The sequence below is a fragment of the Etheostoma cragini genome, chromosome 24, assembly GCF_013103735.1.
Source record: "Etheostoma cragini isolate CJK2018 chromosome 24, CSU_Ecrag_1.0, whole genome shotgun sequence".
Lineage (NCBI taxonomy): Eukaryota > Metazoa > Chordata > Actinopteri > Perciformes > Percidae > Etheostoma > Etheostoma cragini.
This window is the reverse complement of record NC_048430.1, coordinates 714047-732833: the sequence shown is the minus strand read 5'-3', so window position 1 is coordinate 732833 and position 18787 is coordinate 714047. Positions and strand designations below refer to the sequence as shown.

Below are 18787 nucleotides of genomic sequence, written 5' to 3'. Positions count from 1 at the left end.
AGAGAGAGAGAGAGAGAGAGAGACAGAGAGAGACAGAGAGAGACAGAGAGAGACAGAGAGAGAGTTTAACCATTGAGGAAGATGTCAAAGGAAAGTAATCTGTGGACCTCCTGGGGGAGGAGGCCAAAACACAACACTTGAGAAAGATTTCCATTATCCGTCTATCACAAAATATCTCTCCTTTCCAAGAAAAAAAAAAGAAAAAGAAATGCTTAGGGGAGTGTTTGAAGAGGAATGAGCGGTGGAGGGGATGAAGCTGTCTAGGCTCCGAGGAGGACTCAGGGGTTTGTTTGAGGATTAGGGGTCTCTGAAGGCTCCTGGATCAGCTCTGCATTCCTGTAAAGGGTGATGGACAGCTGAAGTCCACAAACAGGGGGGACGCTAAACGCTGAATTTGAGAGACGTTTTTTCCCCAAAATATGCTCCAATCTTTCCTCCCCTGTCCCCCATGTCATAAAGCATCATAGAGCAGGTGTAAGAGCTCATAATGCTGCTATAATGACAAGTTACACACATCTATACAGCTGTTTAACTGTGTTTCTATTTCTGGATGGATCTGCTCCTGTTTTTCTGTGGATTAGTTGTATTAATACAGGTTTTAATGTCCTTGACTGTTGATGGATGTCTTGTTGGCTCCCACTCAGATCAACATTTAGGAGACGTTGCTACCATGTGAGCATGAGGCCTGCAACATGCTAGAAGCACTCTCTGGTGTGCTAATACACACACCGAGACATACACACTGAGGCCATTTGCTCATCATCATGGTGTAAACTGTATATCAGAGAGTACCTGGACACATAAGACCTGATACTGCCTCCATCTAGTGGCTGGAACCTGCAGTCCCATGGACCTGGGTGTGAGCCAAGCTCTGCAGTTGCATTGCGTTTTTGTAAAATAATGGTTTAATTATGAGTTTTATACTTCTTTCTACTCCAAATGTAAATTTAATTTGCTAATTAAATTGATTTAGCTATCTCTTTCCCTTCAATAACCCGTGTTTCTAATTTGTGGAGTGTTTTCAACAACTTGAGTTTATGTTGCATTTTACATGCTCGATTAAATAAATAAATAAATACAAATATCATTAAGTCTCTTTTATATAGACCTTAGTGGTCCCAAATACTGTATCTGAAGTCTCTTTATATAGACCTTAGTGGTCCCCTAATACTGTATCTGAAGTCTCTTTTATATAGACCTTAGTGGTCCCCTAATACTGTATCTGAAGTCTCTTTATATAGACCTTAGTGGTCCCTAATACTGTATCTGAAGTCTCTTTTAGAAGTCACTTTGCTTCTTTGAAAGCCATGATGTCTCTCTCTCATGGGGGGGGCAAATTCTCTGGGCGGGCAAAGCAGAGAAAGCGGAGGTAACCTTGCCCCTTATGACCTCATAAGGGGCAAGATTCCAGATCGACCCATCTGAGCTTTCATTTTCTCAAAGGCAGAGCAGGACACCCAGGGCTCGGTTTACACCTAGCACCATTTCTAGGCACTGGGGGGTCAGAGGGAGGCTGGGGAAACTCCTATTAATGTTAAAAAAAAAACAAGGTGAAATGTCCTTGCCATGGGACCTTTAACTGACCGCAGGACATACAGACTAGAGAGAAGGATCGTGATGGAGTGAATGAAAAGAGCAGGATGTAAGGGAAGAGGATTGAAAAACATAGTGAAATGTCAAGCAGGCGGAGGAGGCGGGAGAAGCTCGTTTAAACAGGACCCTGTAGGAGGACTGCAGCACCAGTAGCTGGCAGTAGTGCAACACGTTGGATGCAAACTGCTGTTAAAACACACAGAGGAGGTAGAAGAAGCTCCTCCTCCTCCTCCTCCTCCTGCTCCTCCTCCTCATGTAGCAGCTATAAAGTGTGTGTGTAGCACAGACTGATAGGACTTCCCTCACATAGATCTCATTATAGGTGCCCTGTGAGAGCCCACAAGCCTAATCTTCTTCTCCTTAAAGGACAATCAAAAACAGCACAATGGTGAGTAATTTCACTATTATTATCTTATCCAAAAGAAAGGCAACATTTGCTGGATTTTATTAGAGGGAACTACAAGAGTAACTTAGAAAACTGATAGTAATAACCATAGTTTTCCTGTTGCGTCTGCAGACTTTCCCTCCAAAATCTATTACAAGCCTGTGCTCTTGTTCCACGTCAGTGGCCCCGAGCTGCTACTAAAACAACTTTTTGACGTTGCTACAGCCCATTAAAAACTCATTTATATGGTTGAAACTGTCCAGAAACATGAGGTTTTGTGAGTCAGTGGACCCGTTGGTGCCAGGCATGTGGCTGCAGCCCCAGTAAAGGTTAACTGTTTCCATATGTCTGTGTGTGAGCAGGGTGTGCTTGTTTGGGGAATGCTGATGTGGCTTCCAGAGGCCGCTTGTGTATTTTACATTTCTATTTCTGCCGTTCAGCGCCGTCGTGCTGATAAGCTGATGCATTCCTGCAGCGTTTGACCTGAAGCTGGATCTTGTGAATGCATTAAACACCCTTCAGATAACAAAAAAAACAACATGCCTGTGTGTTCTATGTTAGACATAAGGTCTGGCACATGACAATGAACCCTTTAAGCCATGGATCAACATTTTTACCAGAGCTAAAGAGTCTTACGGTAATTCTTCAGCATGATGACCTTTACTGTGTTCCCTTGTAAGAGTGTGTGTACCGCGTGCAGGCCATTGAGTGAATACAGTTTGTTTAGGCGCTGACTTCAAGAAAAGTCAGTTTCCTCAAATGGTTTTTGGGTTGGCGGACACTTCCTGTTGGGCCGTTTGTGAAACAACGTGAAATGGGAGGTGTGGACAGTCAGACTGCCTTCAGAGTAGCCATCCCACCTTTAAAAATTACTGCTAGAGTGGATTTAGATGAAGATAAATAGCATCTGGTGATTTTATAAACATTAAATTTTGTTTTTGGGTCCGTTGTGAATTATCTAGTATGGAAAAACACATCGCTCCACTTCATTTGGATGGAGAAGCTACAGAATAATTACAGTTCTGTATCTGAAATACAATGATCCAGTGTGTTCGCCCTCCTGTGTCTAGGCCCCAACGTCAGCTGTGACAGTTTTAGAACAAGACACAGGAAGTGCATAGTCGCTCACTTTGCTGCCATTGCCAGGAAGTGTAACTTTCACAGTGTGTGTGTGTGTGTGTGTGTAGTAACCATGAACCAATGTGGCATGTTGCACACCACCACTCCCACTTTTCTCACATCCTGTCGAAGCTCCCCGGCTCACAGAAAGGCCGAATATAAGCTTCATCGCAGTTACGTCTGCACACAACATTTCACTAAGACGCTGTAAACGCTCCATGAAGCCTCTGCATTCAAAGCATGTTGTTTCCATGATGTAAGCTGCCATCTAAACAGGTCTGTGGTGTAGCTGTCTGTGTGAGGCTTCACTCAAAATAGCTTGGCTGCCATCGCCATACTTGGCAGCTCCCGTGTCGCCCCCCCCGACCCCCCTCCTCCGTCTTTCTCACAGTCTGTTTAAGGGGGGAGGGGGGGAGGTCAAGGGATCACAATTCATAACAAAAGCCCACAATGAAAAAGCCCAGTATGTTAAGTGTATTCACCATTGTGGGCTTAAATATGCCGTTTCTGATGGTTGTGCTATTTATACTATAAACTATACAACTATAACTCAGCTGTCATGCTTAGTTCACGTGTTAGTAGCACTACCGCTGAGTAACTATTTTCTTTCTTTATTTTAAGGCTATTTCAACACTTTTTTTGTATTTATTTAGTGTTATTAATAGCTTTACCACACAGATTTAGCCATACTTTTAGCTAACTAACGTTTCTCCCAATTACTTTTATCTATTCCAGATTTTATTTATCCATTAGAGCCCTTTATCAGACATCCAGCTAACTTACTTTCTACCAATTCATCCATACATTTAGGTAAATATTTCCATTTACAAAGACATGTTTTTAGCATTTTATCTTACACTTACCTAAGTAGCTAATGTGGTTTAAACTGAAACAGTATAACTGATATTAGTATTACTCATAGTGGTTAACTTCAAGAGAATTCCTGATTAAAAAAACATGCACAATGAAGCAAAACCCTTCAAGACTTTCTATCAGACTGAAGGATCTGGTTCAGGAGGACGGAGCTTTGTTAAGAGCTGTTTGTGCTGCTGAAGAAGTCCCACTGGAAAAACACGCCAGGATGTTTTTAGGCTCAAAGACACACTGACTGCAGAGGAATTTCACAACAACATGACTATTATACCGGCCCACATGTTCCCTCCATAAATGAGGTCAGAGGTCAGCTGCAGCCTCTTCTACCACTACGTAAACATGGGATTATTTATTATAAGTAAATATAAAAGAGTTGGGTGTTTGCGTTGCCATGTCATCGTGGCAGCTGCAATAATGTAAACACACAGTGGGACAAAGCAGTCACGAGTCAGCAGAAATTAAATTGATTTCACCCTCAAAAGGTGCTTTTCCAAACTCCCTGTGTCACATATTTGCGCTTTTAATCTGCTGGGGAAGCGCCGGCTAACCAAACAGGACAGTGGACGTGGCATTTTTAACTCTCTCAGGCCTCGTTTCTCTTCTAAATGAAGAGACCAGACTTGTTTTAGGCCTCCACCCCCCCCCCCCACACCCTTTACAAGGAGCTAGACATACTTCAGGAGGGTGTGGAAGCACTTTGGCCCTCAGAGATACTCTGACAAGAACATGTTAATCATCCAGGCTTTTTGATTTAGATCCTGATTTGGATTGGCGTCACATCCTGCTCGCAAGGATATGTGACAATTTAACAGGTTTCTGCAAAGTTTACCGATGTAGACCTGCACACTTGAATACACAGAACTAATAATAATAATAATAATAATAATAATGTGAAAATGCAACACATTTTTTGACACTTAACTGTCATTTCCAGCAGGTCACGACAGGTTATAAGCAGAAATGTTTGCTCCCAGCTATCCAGCCAAATGGTACGACTTGAGTGGGAATTTCAGTGGTTCAATGTTTGGTTTGCATGATGACTGCAGGGATAATGTTGCAGCTGTACATCTGAGAAATACAGTAGATATTGATCATGTTCTGATCTTTACACATGCACAAGTACCACTAAATCCTATTGGATAAAGTAAATAAAACACAAACAAATCCCACCTGTTTTCCCCCGCAGCGCGAGTGTATCTCCATCCACGTGGGCCAGGCCGGGGTCCAGATGGGAAACACCTGCTGGGAGCTGTACTGCCTGGAGCACGGCATCCAGCCCGACGGACACATGCCCAGCGAGAAGCCCAGCGGAGGCTACGACGACTCCTTCACCACCTTCTTCAGTGAGACGGGCACAGGGAAGTACGTCCCCAGGGCCATCTTTGTCGACCTGGAGCCCACGGTGATCGGTGAGAGCGACAACCCGTTGGACATTATTTGACGTGGGAGCTAGTGTTTGGGATAAGAGGGTCTTGCCTGAGATTTTATAATTTTTAGAGACAAATTCAAGGAGTCCAAGACAGTGGATCTCGTTGCCATTTATTTGGATTTATATTTTACGTTTATTTTAAGCTATTTAAGTGAAATGGGTCAGCAGTCTGTTTTATTTTGGCCATGTCCATTTCAGTTTGAATCAGCCAATCAGACATCAAAATATATCCTTCCCCTGCAAGCCTGGAAACAACTGCTCAAAGTATAGTCTTATTTTTAAAGAGTCCAACAACCCTCTAATCAACTAATCAATCAAATTACTCTATCATGGCCAAACATTACATTCCCAAATCAAGACCTCTTCAATACAACTTCATCTGTCCAGGTTGAGGAAAAATGGGCATTGTAGATGTTAAATTATGCAAAACCCAGCCACTGTCTGGCCTGTCTGTTGCCTCAAATTCCCAAAATTTAAAATCAACACTTAAAAAACTTTGATGCTTAAAAAAAACAACAACTTTTTTGTCCCTTTTTCCAACACTTTTGATGCTTTTCTTCAATGTTTGTCACTTTTTCTTGACGTTTTCAACACTACATAACACTAATTTAACTAATTAACTTTAGTTTTACAGTTATTTTGGGGATTTATGGTCATAAACCTAATTTTTAGGAAATTATACCTAATGTTTGAGTTAGAAAAGCAGAAATTAGGAATTATTGAGACTAAAATTAAAGGAATGGATGTTGATGATGATCACAGACTGGAATATGTCAACTTTTACTCAATACTATTTCAAAAACACTTCCATTTGTTTTACAATGCTATAAAATTGAATAAGATGCCCCAAAATTAATGAAAGTAGAGATTTGTACTTGGCAAAGAGCGTTGGGTGGAATCAATCATGTTATTTTGGGGAATTAAAAAGAACATTGATATATGACAACGGGTCCATTTGACCTGAGGACAACATGAGGGTTAATCTTAATGTGTCAAATTGCTCAAATCCAATATTTGAAACCAACAACGTCTTTTCAGTTCATTATCCACATAAAAGTCAAGCAAATTCTATCTAAAGCCCCAAAATCTTAACGGTGCTACCACCTCTCTCCTCCAGACGAGGTCCGTACAGGAACCTACCGCCAGCTCTTCCACCCCGAGCAGCTGATCTCAGGAAAGGAAGACGCAGCCAACAACTACGCCCGCGGTCACTACACCGTCGGAAAGGAGCACATCGACTCTGTACTCGACAGGATCCGCAAACTGGTGAGAAAAGCTCTTAATTCAAGAGGCCAAGCTCCAAAATAAACAACCAAAATATGTCATTAGTCAGCTGTTAGTTTAGAAGGTGGGGTGATTTGATGTTATCAAAAACCACTATCTCAAATCAAATACAACAAAGGAAACACCATCATTTCACCAAGCAGTATAGTCTTTACATTTCTTGAAATAACTCATAAACATTTTACCATTTAGTCTGTTTCCAAACTTGTTAAATTCTACCTTCCTCGTGCAGTCTGACCAGTGCACAGGACTCCAGGGGTTCCTGGTCTTCCACTCCTTCGGAGGAGGAACTGGCTCCGGCTTCACCTCCCTGCTGATGGAGCGTCTCTCAGTAGACTTTGGCAAGAAGTCCAAGCTGGAGTTTGCCATCTATCCAGCCCCCCAGGTGTCCACCGCTGTGGTGGAGCCTTACAACTCCATCCTGACGACCCACACCACCCTGGAGCACTCCGACTGCGCCTTCATGGTGGACAACGAGGCCATCTACGACATCTGCCGCCGGAACCTGGACATCGAGCGTCCGTCGTACACCAACCTGAACCGCCTCATCAGCCAGATTGTCTCCTCCATCACCGCCTCCCTGCGCTTCGACGGCGCCCTGAACGTGGACCTGACGGAGTTCCAGACCAACTTGGTGCCCTACCCTCGCATCCACTTCCCTCTGGCGACCTACGCCCCGGTCATCTCCGCAGAGAAGGCCTACCACGAGCAGCTCACTGTGGCGGAGATCACAAACTCCTGCTTCGAACCAGCCAATCAGATGGTGAAATGCGACCCTCGCCACGGCAAATACATGGCCTGCTGCCTCCTGTACCGCGGTGATGTAGTCCCCAAAGACGTCAACGTCGCCATCAGCAACATCAAAACCAAGCGCTCCATCCAGTTTGTGGACTGGTGTCCCACAGGGTTCAAGGTGGGCATCAACTACCAGCCTCCCACCGTGGTTCCTGGAGGAGACCTGGCCAAGGTGCAGAGGGCCGTGTGCATGCTGAGCAACACCACCGCCATCGCCGAGGCCTGGGCTCGCCTCGACCACAAGTTCGACCTGATGTACGCCAAGAGGGCCTTCGTCCACTGGTACGTCGGAGAGGGGATGGAGGAGGGGGAGTTCTCGGAGGCCAGAGAGGACATGGCCGCCCTGGAGAAGGATTACGAAGAAGTGGGCATCGACTCATTCGAAGAAGATGAAGAGGGGGAGGAGTATTAAAGAGAGACTGAGGGTTTTAAGGAAAGGGAAACAGTTATGAGGTTTAATCTCTTCCAGATCTTGAGTGTTGATGTGCAGGTTATGATGAACACTAACGTTACTGCAGCTGAGATCTGTCCGAGCTCCAGCCCGTAGTGTTTGGTAAAATAAAAAAAATGACTCAATGAGAGAGAAGGTACCTTTGCTTCTTTTTTCTAAATAAAACTGTTTGCATCAATGCTCTTGACTTTCAAGAATGTCTGATTTTAGAGTGTATAATAACTTCAAAAAGTAGAGTTATTACCTTTGCATTGCCTCTCGGAATGCATCTGGAAATAATTGTAACTATGAGTATTTCCACTATTCATATTTTTAAAAAACAAAACCTAAAAATATATTTGAAAATCAAACACGCAACTTCTCATGACTGAGGGTTTAGAAATGATCTAACCTAAGACAAAAGGACATGCACTTTGGGTCAATTAATGGACTAATTATTTAAGTTCTAGTTGGAAACCTCCACAGTTATAAAGGGAAAAACAAAGAACATCATTGACCTTCAACTCCTCGCACGCCAGGCTTCCTTCCCTCGCCTATGGCTGTATTGGGGACTTTCACATGCTCTGCAAAAAGAGACCAGACAAATCAAACATGCTACATGAATAGTGTGCATGAAGGTAGGTCAAGCACCACACATCAGGGTGGAGGTGAAAGCCTCTGATTAGTCAGATTGATTGCACCTGGGGGGGGGGGCTTTCCTTTTGAACCTCTCTGCCTCGTTTTCATATGATTGAGCTCTTAGTTTTGGCGTTGACGTTCAGCGTGTGTGATCTAGCATCCATCGCCCTGGGTCCATATCCATCAAGCCTCTGAGTATTACTCCCAAAAACACTGCTATTAACTTAAGAGTACAACAGAAATACTTTGTTCAAAGCTGTTAAAAGTGACATATCAAGCATCTCAGTCTGGTTTAAGAGTCTGGTACATAGGACCTTATCTTACGTGTCAGTCTTAGAGATGATTCACAACACTTGGCTGTGCCAAATGGGCTTTGGATGAAGACCAGTCTACGATGAGGACATCGGCATGGACCAATCCCTGCAGAGACTTCCTCATTTAAAGTGTCCATAAATCACTTTTTCTGGGATTTGGGGGGTTATTTTGTGTCTCTGGTGCTTCCACACACATGCAAACTTGCAAATAAACCCATCCATGGTGTTCTGAGTGAGATCCGGTTTCTGAATGTCCTCTGTCTTCAGTCTCTAGGTGAGCTGCTCTACATCTGCACGGCTTTCTACGTCACTAGCTCAGACAAGGTGGCTAACCGTAGCATGCTAGCTCGTTCTCAATGGAAAAACACTGCTACAAAACACACTAGTTCACCATAATCGCCAAAAGAACTACTTCCTGTCCCTGTTCTACTTCCTGTCCCTGTTCTGCAGGTATTCCACAAGTGTCCCTGGTCTAGAAGAAGTCTCTCAGCTAATCCGGCCTATGACTGACCAAAGTTGGACTAGCTGATGCGATCTTACCGAGCTACTGAGCATGTGCAGCTCCAAACAAAGATAGGATAGAAGGGAGATGTCTCACTCTGGAGATAAAACTAGTGAGATGTCTCACTCTGGATAAAAAACTAGTGAGATGTCTCACTCTGGAGATAAAACTAGTGAGATGTCTCACTCTGGAGATAAAACTAGTGAGATGTCTCACTCTGGAGATAAAACTAGTGAGATGTCTCACTCTGGAGCTAAAACTAGTGCGATGTCTCACTCTGGAGCTAAAACTAGTGCGATGTCTCACTCTGGAGCTAAAACTAGTGCGATGTCTCACTCTGGAGATAAAACTAGTGAGATGTCTCACTCTGGAGCTAAAACTAGTGAGATGTCTCAGCGATGTGCAGTGAAACAAAAATATGGTTTTTTTTTTTTTTAAATCATGTAAACCTGTTCTGGTACAACCTCAAAGGCCTCAAAATACACTCATGAACCTGAAAATGAGTAGAATATGAGCGCTTTAAGAATATTCTCACATACCTTTACATTGAATGGTGAAATTCCTCAGAGGAGTTTACATTTAACACACATTTAAATAGAATTAATCATGATATACACATTCAAAATTAAAGATAAACACCCTTTCCACCGTGTCTTAATTACATTTAATGCTTAAATAAGGGTCCAAGTATGCAGGCAAGTACTCTTGGATCCAAGAGGGATTTAAAATAGTTTATTTAGCATAGAAAGTAGGATAATAAACTCAACCCGTAAAGGAACATTTCAATCTTCTGTTTTTTCATTTAAAATCAGCAGATGTGGAGATACAGTACAAGGTTTTCACTGGACTAACAAAAGCTGTCGGATAAATGCACTGCAGGAAAAAGTACAACAGTTACCCTTGAGATGTAGTGGAGTAAAACTATAAAGTAGCTAAAAAAGAAATACACAAGTAAAGTACAAGTACCTCCAATGTGTAGGCCGACTTAAGCCCAGTACTTGAGTTAATTTAGTAGTAGTAGCAGTAGTAATACATGCTCAAAGGGGTAATTCATAGCTGTTTGGGCAATATGTTCCATCCTTAGCGATTCTGTGGGATAGAAACCATTCAAAGTGATGTGTGTTGTCTTTTACTGGACATGTTTGGGTGTTTCACCACAAGATGGCGGTGGCGTGCTGCTGTGAGAGGAAGCTCTCAACTACACTGTAGTGAAGATAAAAAATCAAGGACAAGGCTAACAGCTTGGCACACACACAAACACACACACACACACAAACACACATACACGTACTATAAGGCCAAAAGTATGTGGACACCCCTGGGTGAACGCATGGTCTAATGTGTGAGTCTGGGCTGTTCCAGTTAGATTTGCAGTTGAAATCTATCTGAGTTGCTCTGAGTAATTACTGTGAATGCTCAGGTAAAGCTCATTTGAAACTCATTTAGACTTCTTATTTGCCACAGTAGAAAAAGCACAAAAGACTTCCTTCTTCCCAGATGTTCCTGTGCAGGACCCCGGGAGACATTCTTATTTTCCCATTTCAACCCCTCTTCTTAACTAAGTTTCTGAAGTTGCTGCTGGACCTTTTTTTTCTTCTTCTTCCCCTCCTCAGCGGAGGAGGACTTCATATCGGCTCTGTAATTGCTTTGTTGTAATTAAGTCTCGGCAGCATGGACAGAGGAATTATAAAGGTCATGTTTTTGTCTCCTATGTGTCCTAATTCTTCTCAGGATGGGTTTAAAAGGAACATGATGGTGCAGCATGTTCAGACCGCTGCCAGGATGCTGCACCATAAACACAGCCATCCAAAGGAAAAGGTGCTGATATCAATGAATAACCATAACAGGGCCGGGACAAATGGTTCTACACTTAGAGTTGGTGCAAAAGGCTCTTTTCTTTGAGAGGATTGGAGGTTTGGGTGGTGCAGCAACTACCAGCTTTGGCCTGCAGTACCAGCAGAATGTAAGCAGGAACACCGTGCACACCTGTCTCGTGTACCTGTGTAACCTTTACAGAGTAGTCCAGTTGGTATCCAGGAAATCAACATACCACTTCACTTCACTTACATGTAGTGCATCTTAAATGATGTTCATTACGATGCAGCATGATTAAACAGCGGCTTTAATTGTAAATTCTTTTTTATTTAATGGAGCTGTGTCACCACCATCCACAGTTAGCTTCAGGGGGGTGTACTGCAGGAGGTGTGTAGCATACAAGGTGGGGGGGAAAGGGATGAGGAGATTGGGAACTGGTGTGGGAGTCAGAAAAGGAATGGCAGGTTCAAAAATGACTAATAATAGATCAATTTAAACTCACAGTAAAAACCCATTCAGAACAAAACACACGGTTTCTTTAAGTTGGACTCAGACAGCGGGACAGTTCAGCAGCCGGGTCCTATGCACACGACGATGAAGATGCTGCATCACCAACACGACGGTAGCTGTATCCAAGGCTACCGACAGGTTGGCATAGCAACCGATAGCCATGCAACGTAAAGGGGATTATCACAATTTGAGATTAACGGTTGTTTTTCTCCTCACGTGTTAACAGCAGTTTGGAAATGAAACTCCAGACACTGAGACATGTTGGCTCCTCTAAAAGCTCCAACAGGACATGAGGACATGTCGGCTCCTCCAACAGCATGAGGACATGTCGGCTCCTCTAAAAGCTCCTACAGGACATGAGGACATGTCGGCTCCTCCAACAGCATGAGGACATGTCGGCTCCTCTAAAAGCTCCTACAGGACATGAGGACATGTTGGCTCCTCTAAAAGCTCCAACAGCATGAGGACATGTCGGCTCCTCTAAAAGCTCCAACAGGACACGAGGACATGTTGGCTCCTCTAAAAGCTCCAACAGCATGAGGACATGTCAGCTCCTCTAAAAGCTCCAACAGGACCGAGGACATGTTGGCTCCTCTAAAAGCTCCACCAGCATGAGGACATGTCGGCTCCTCTAAAAGCTCCAACAGGACACAAGGACATGTCAGCTCCTCTAAAAGCTCCAACAGGACATGAGGACATGTCGTCTCCTCTAAAAGCTCCAACAACATGAGGACCTCCGTCACGGTGACTCGTGGCCGACATAATCACAGCGAGGAGCGCTCTCATGCTACAGCACTGTGTTACCTCCTAATTACGAGGCTTTATGTCTAACACTATAAAAGGGGAGTGTTTCTAAACAAAAGCCACCTTTTTAGCAGCTGGAAATGCACAAATAAAGGGCAATTACACTTGAAATAACCCTTCCAGATGAATTCTAATGAATAAATTAGGACACAAGTTTCTCCAAATCAAGTGTACAAAACAAAAATGATATTAGTGTGTGTTGTCAGCCAAGGATTTGAAGGAAGGTTTACGTAAGAGCGTTATGGCAACCAGTAGAAAATATAAAACCATAGAAATTATACCCTGCAGCCAGGGCTGTAGTCAAGAACACCTTAGTCAAGTCCAAGACCAGGACTAGTCAAGTCCAAGACAAGACCGAGTCCAAAAAGGTGCCAGAATTAGCCAAAAAAGGCTATTTTACATCTGCTGTCCCTGGACAGGTTGGACAATGTCACACCTAAAAATATAAAAAAATTATAATACTACATACAGAGTCCAAAAAGGGTCCAAGTCTAGACCAAGTCCAGGACAGAAAAAAAGGTCTTATGCATGACAGTATCAAGACAATCATTTAGGTTTTCACTTTCCCTCCAATATTATTATTATCAACATAATAGAGACACCTGGATTCGGTCCAGACCAGAAGCCATATTGGCCAAGACCGAGACAAGTCTGAGTCCATAGAAAAACGGTCTTGAGTCCGGATTCAAGTCTAAGACCGGACTCGAGTACTACAGCCCTGCCTGCAGCCAACAACTAACCTTACAGCAGGAATTCAAGGTTTTACAGTTTATCGTCGTGTTAAAAACAACAAAAACCCAGAAAGAGGCCAGATGAAGAGCATGAAGCTGCTGCAGAGCATGGTGAGCCATAGATATCATCTTCTTCATGTGCTATGGGACAAGAACAACTCCACTTATTGCCCTTTTAAAGTCAATATTTACATATTTTTTTAAATATATAGCAAAAGAAAATGGTTGTGACGTGGTAATTAAGGAAATAAATGAATCTCAGGTAATATACTGACAAGGAGACAGTGTAATGTAGTCCATCTGTTTAGCACTCTCGCTCTCCGTTGACTTCAACATCTGTAACCTAAATTTGTAAAACAGGTAACCACGCCAACATAAATACACAGGACCTAACATGACAAAGGGGTTTTCTAATGCTGAGTGTTGTGTTTCCCAGCGAGTTGATCCCTTTCAGATGAAGTTTTGGCAATAAGACACGCTGACATGTCATGTTTTGTCATTCCTTAAAACAAACGTCTTGTTTTTTCCTATTCAGGAAACTCCTAGATGTGCATTTTTAAATGAGTCTCATGTCCCAGGGATTGAGCAGATCGGTAGTAGCCTGACGTAGTCACACTCAGATTTGGGTCAGAATATGACTTCCCGACCTTAAATCTTGTTTTGTTGGGGGGATTTTGGCATCGAAACAAAAACTCAAGGTTGAGAAAAAAGAGCTTGAAACGTATTTATTGTGATGGGATACTGAATAAAATCTATTTATGTAATACTAGGCGGAAAATGCCAAGAAACAAGGTGAGAAATATGTCATTATGTGTGTGTGTGTATATATATATATATATATATATATATACCCGACCTTTACACTAACTTAATTTAATGGTAAGAAACGAGGTCATTTCTGTAAAAATCCACAAAGTGTCCGATAGCGTCAGTAAAGTTTGTGTTATTTCACATTTGGGATTTTCTCATTAGTTTTAAAAGGGCGGGGCTCAGTTGGGATGTCACACGTCTGTGCACCAATCAGGATTGAGCAACAATTGACTCATTTATTGAGTCATTATTTAATTTCTTAAATTACATTTTATTGTAATAATGGTTTAAAATATTTGACTCTCTAGTATTTGTTTTGTTATTTAATTATATATCTATCTTGTTGTTTATTACTTTGATATCATTTTGATTTCCTGTGTGTGTGTATATATATATATATATATATATATATATATATATATATATACTGTATATATATAAGTCTCACATTGCTTTCCTGTTTATTTTTGTCTTATAATCAGCGTGGGAGTCATCTCTAAAGTCCTTTAAATGTCCCCGACCTTTGAAAGATGCTATACTGTAAACAATAATAAGGATCTTTGTCAAACTTTACCTTAGATTTTTTTCAAATAAATATTTAATGTTGTACACAAACTATTAATATTTGAAGCCAAGTTTTACTTTCTCCTCACTAAAAGCTGCAGCTATCTCACCTTTAGATGGGAAGAAGGCGTAAAAATCACACGTAAAAAAGAATTGGTGCTAATTTCTTCATAAAGAAAGTCATTTTATCACCTCCTCCACACTACCCACACATTTTGTAAAGCATATATATATATATATATATACACACACATATATATAAACATATATATATACACACACACACACACACACATATCTGCATGATGGAGCCGACTGGAGGAGCTTTATTCTACTGAGGTGATGAGGGATAGAAACTACATCTGATATGTTGGGAAGAAGCTTGTTTTGTCCTTGAAATGTTGTCCTATAGGTATCAAACACACACACACACACACACACACACACACACACACACACACACACACACACACACACACACACCAGTAATAATAACCACGTCTCCTCTCATTCGCCGCCCCGTTGTTGTTGGTCGAGTAATGACGACGCGTCAAGCAGACATCCTCTAAAGTAACCAATTAGGGAGTGAGTCAGCTGAATCCGGCTGCGTCTGGACAGGAAGTGGCCCTCGTCTGGGTAGATCTGTCCCAAAAGAGAAATTATACACAACACATAACGTCAACCGAACTTTAGAAAGTGTATATTACCGGGTTATTGTGTGGTATTGTGTTAAAAAGACAGTTTTTCCCATGCAGCTTGGAGCTGAGGATTCTTATCATTGTAATTCAACTGCAAACTTTCCTTCGCCAATCTCTAACTTCTACATACGAGTGCATTGATTTTAAGAAATCTGTTTATTTTACTGTCTCCAGCCCCAGTTGAGGCACCTTTTTTAAATACTTTTGAAATATTTAGGTATTTACCTGCATGGTATAGTTGGCCCCGATCTTTATCAGGTGTTTGATGAGCTCTGCAGAGTGCTGGAAGTGAACGTTGGCTGTGGAGGAAAACAACAGGGTTATTTTTTTAGGCTCATTTCAACAGAACACAACCATTAACTCATTAAAGGTTCTTGTGAGACGTGCGTACCGTCTGCGGTGCCGTGAGCCAGAAACAGAGTTCCTCCCTGCAGACCTTTCATGTTGGTGACCACTCTGGACGCCTGGGAGAAAAAACCATCATCAACACATCAGATTTAAACACCTTTACATGAGTTTTGCATGTTAAATCCTCCAGTTTCCAGTCTGTATGCTAAGCTAAGCTAACTGGCTGTATTCTTGTGTTTATCAGGCAGACATTAGACATTTTTTAGTATAAAGTAATGTAAGAAATAGGTCCTGGAAAGGTCATGGAGGGATATTTTGGAGGCGGTGTGGCCTTATGTGGAGCAGCCTGACTACAAATTGACATATAAATGTTCCCACCGGCTGAGAAACTGGTTGTATTTTGTATTTTTTCCTCTGCAACAGGAAGCCAGATTGCATTTAGATGTATTGCTCGGGGGAGTTTGAATGGTAGCTGTTATATAAGAGGATATCTCCACCTCTCAATCCACCTCTCAATCCCATCATTCACTTTTTTTTTGATGTCCCGCTGATTATTGAGTCTGATCACATCGCGCCACATTTCTTTTTCATTGGATGTCATTTATAAGCAGACCCCCCCCCCCCCCCCCCCCCCCCCCCCCCCCCCCCCCCCCCCCCTCCCCCGCTGTGAGCGGCACAAAAATAGCCGGCCCACTTTTAGGCAACCCACTTAGCAGGAAACACACGCTTTGACTGCGACCTTCACATAGAGGAGGATTGTGTTCTTTCTTTTTAACCTCTGGCATTGTCCAACTTTTCATGTTTGTGTGTTTTTTCCTTTCTGTTCCAAAAGGGTTAGAATTGGAGAATTGGCTGAAATGCTCGTGGCCACATTAGTGTCTTTATTTTGACCCGTTTTGTTTGTGAAGTGAACCAAAGCGGAGTGCGTCTTCACTGAGAAAGCTGCGTGACCTCTGCCTCGCTTACTGAGGCAGAAAGACTTGGAAAGGGCGAAAAAAAAAATCATTTAAAGTCTGCAAAATTAATTGATTTTAATTCTGTTGGCAAGATCTTGCATCACGTCACCAAACCTGTTTTCCTCGCTGTTTCCCACTGTGCTCTGACTTGTTTCTTTGCTTGAATGCAGTGGTTCCCAACCTGTGGGTCAGGTGCCCTCCAAATCCTCCCCAAATGAACCTGAGGGGTCCAGAGATGACTTACAGACTAGGTCCTACGCCTGCTACACTAAATATTGACCTTTTTAAATTGGATGGCGGTGGTGGCGGTGCAAGTACAAATGGACGAGTTAACATAATGTAACTATATGTATTAGTACTGTATTAGTTAGTTAAATTTGGCCAGTCAGCGGGATTAGGATGACAGCAAACATGGCGTAGAGGACGGGGAGCCACAGACCGTGGAGGTCATGTGATTTCTATTGATATGTATTCACACACTCAGATTAACAGATTAGTTCATTGATTTATTGCCGCCTCAGCAACCTCTTTTTAGAAAAAACAAAACAAATTGTACTGCATCTGGCTCCTGGAAAGGTGTGTTTTGGGACACAACACAACATCAACAAACCCAGCACCAGATGCATGATGGGTAAAAGCAGCTCACTTGGTATCTGTTCTTGTCAGCGGAGGGTGAGCCGAGGTATCTCTCCGAGACGGCCGAGACTGGAACAGAAAGCGGGTTTCAGGGTTGCTGGTTTACAGAAGATGTCAGACAAAAACTAATGCTAGAGCTGGAGTTGATCTCATGCTGCTTTACAACCTAAATCACGTCTTAGATTCTTCTTTCTGCTCCAGATTTAACACGCTACATGAGAAAATATGTTCAAAACTACATGTTCGTGCTCTGTAAGAAACACGGGAATCAGAGGATTGACAGACCCACTTCAGTCTATTATCTATTAATCTCTCCCCCTGTTCAAAACCAGACTCAAAACCACCTGCTCCAGCTTGCAGCTTGTAAATACACTGTTCCTGTCATTTTATTTCTTACTCTTCTGTTCCCTGTATCTGTCTTTTAATGCCTGTAAAGCAACCTTGAGTGCATAAAATGTATTATTAATAGACTATATGTTATATCAGCTATAATCACATACAGCTGTACCTCCACTGAACAGTAGCTCTTGTACTCTTATACTCGCTTGACTCTCCCAGAAATGATGAAAACCCCAAAACTTAAATAAGCCTGAAGTCCCTAAAGTAGAACCTAAGGATAATTAAAGTCACATTACCCAGACAGTAAAGCATGTAGGATAAAGGCGTCGGCGGCGCTGCAGCAGCAGACGTAATAACTATTTCCACGTCTCTGCAGGGTGGATTAAAGAAGAAGAACTACAGAATATGTCTCTGCTCACCGTACACGGACCAGTCAGTGACAGGAGCCTGCACTGCAGCACATCGGATCAGCTTCTCCGTCGACTTCAGCATCGTCAGCGCGAGGAAGCCCCCGTAGTCCTGGTGGAGGGACGCAAAACCAGCTCTTATGGTTCAATACACACAAATACACGTCTCTGCTACACATTCATGTCGTTTTTAAGACTTTTCTCAAGTCTTTAAACAACGTTTTCAGTTAAACAAAGAGAATAAATACCCCTCTTGCACGTAAATGTTCCTTTGTTTTGACTGCATGTACTTCAGGACCATTGATCCATGAGAATGAAGAAGAACTTGCACCTGCAACGTGCTGTCATCATCTCCGGCCTCATGCTTTATGAGATTAAGCCTCATTTAGCCTTTCATAACCACACAGCTGGTACACATTCATCCTTCAGGGGGAAAGCTTTGATTCCTTCCCAGACAAACCTCTCCGAAGACGCCGACACGGGTGCGATCCACGAAGGGCAGACCCGCCAGGTATCTGGGGCACACAGAGGAAACCCTTTACACACATAGCAAGTGGACTCAGAAGAACAGAACAGTAAGGAGGTCACAGCTACAGAGGGAGAGAGGGAGAGAGAGAGGGAGAGAGAGAGAGTTGCTGGAAAAAGAAGTGAAAAAACTGAAATATCGCTAGTGTTTTTATAACTAAGAAGCATGTTGGACATGTGTTTTGCAGCTGAATTAATACTGTTGTGGTGTCAAACCCATGATTGTAATTCTCAGATAAAATCTGGTTTCCTTGAGTGCACTTGACAATTAAGAGATTAAG

The 18787-nt window shown here is 42.6% G+C and overlaps 2 protein-coding genes across 5 annotated transcripts in view; one reads left to right on the top strand and one right to left on the bottom strand.

Annotated features, from left to right (window-relative positions):
• Positions 1-1816: 1816 nt before the first annotated feature.
• Positions 1817-8059, top strand: LOC117939409 (tubulin alpha-1C chain-like). The gene is made up of 4 exons (XM_034864745.1): positions 1817-1981; positions 5157-5379; positions 6517-6665; positions 6916-8059. Exons 1-4 carry the CDS (start codon positions 1979-1981, stop codon positions 7888-7890), a joined length of 1350 nt encoding a protein of 449 aa, XP_034720636.1. The 5' UTR covers positions 1817-1978; the 3' UTR covers positions 7891-8059.
• Positions 8060-14895: 6836 nt separating this feature from the next.
• Positions 14896-18787, bottom strand: part of LOC117939440 (inactive dipeptidyl peptidase 10-like) — a 54714-nt gene continuing 50822 nt past the window's right edge. For all 4 annotated transcript variants that reach the window (XM_034864787.1, XM_034864786.1, XM_034864789.1 and 1 more), the window contains exons 22-27: positions 18442-18496; positions 17994-18093; positions 17246-17304; positions 15687-15759; positions 15521-15594; positions 14896-15239 (exon numbers count right to left, since the gene is read on the bottom strand). In XM_034864787.1, coding sequence (XP_034720678.1) covers positions 15105-15239; positions 15521-15594; positions 15687-15759; positions 17246-17304; positions 17994-18093; positions 18442-18496 — 496 coding nt within the window. In that variant the 3' untranslated portion in view covers positions 14896-15104. The remainder of the gene's footprint in view (positions 15240-15520; positions 15595-15686; positions 15760-17245; positions 17305-17993; positions 18094-18441; positions 18497-18787) is intronic.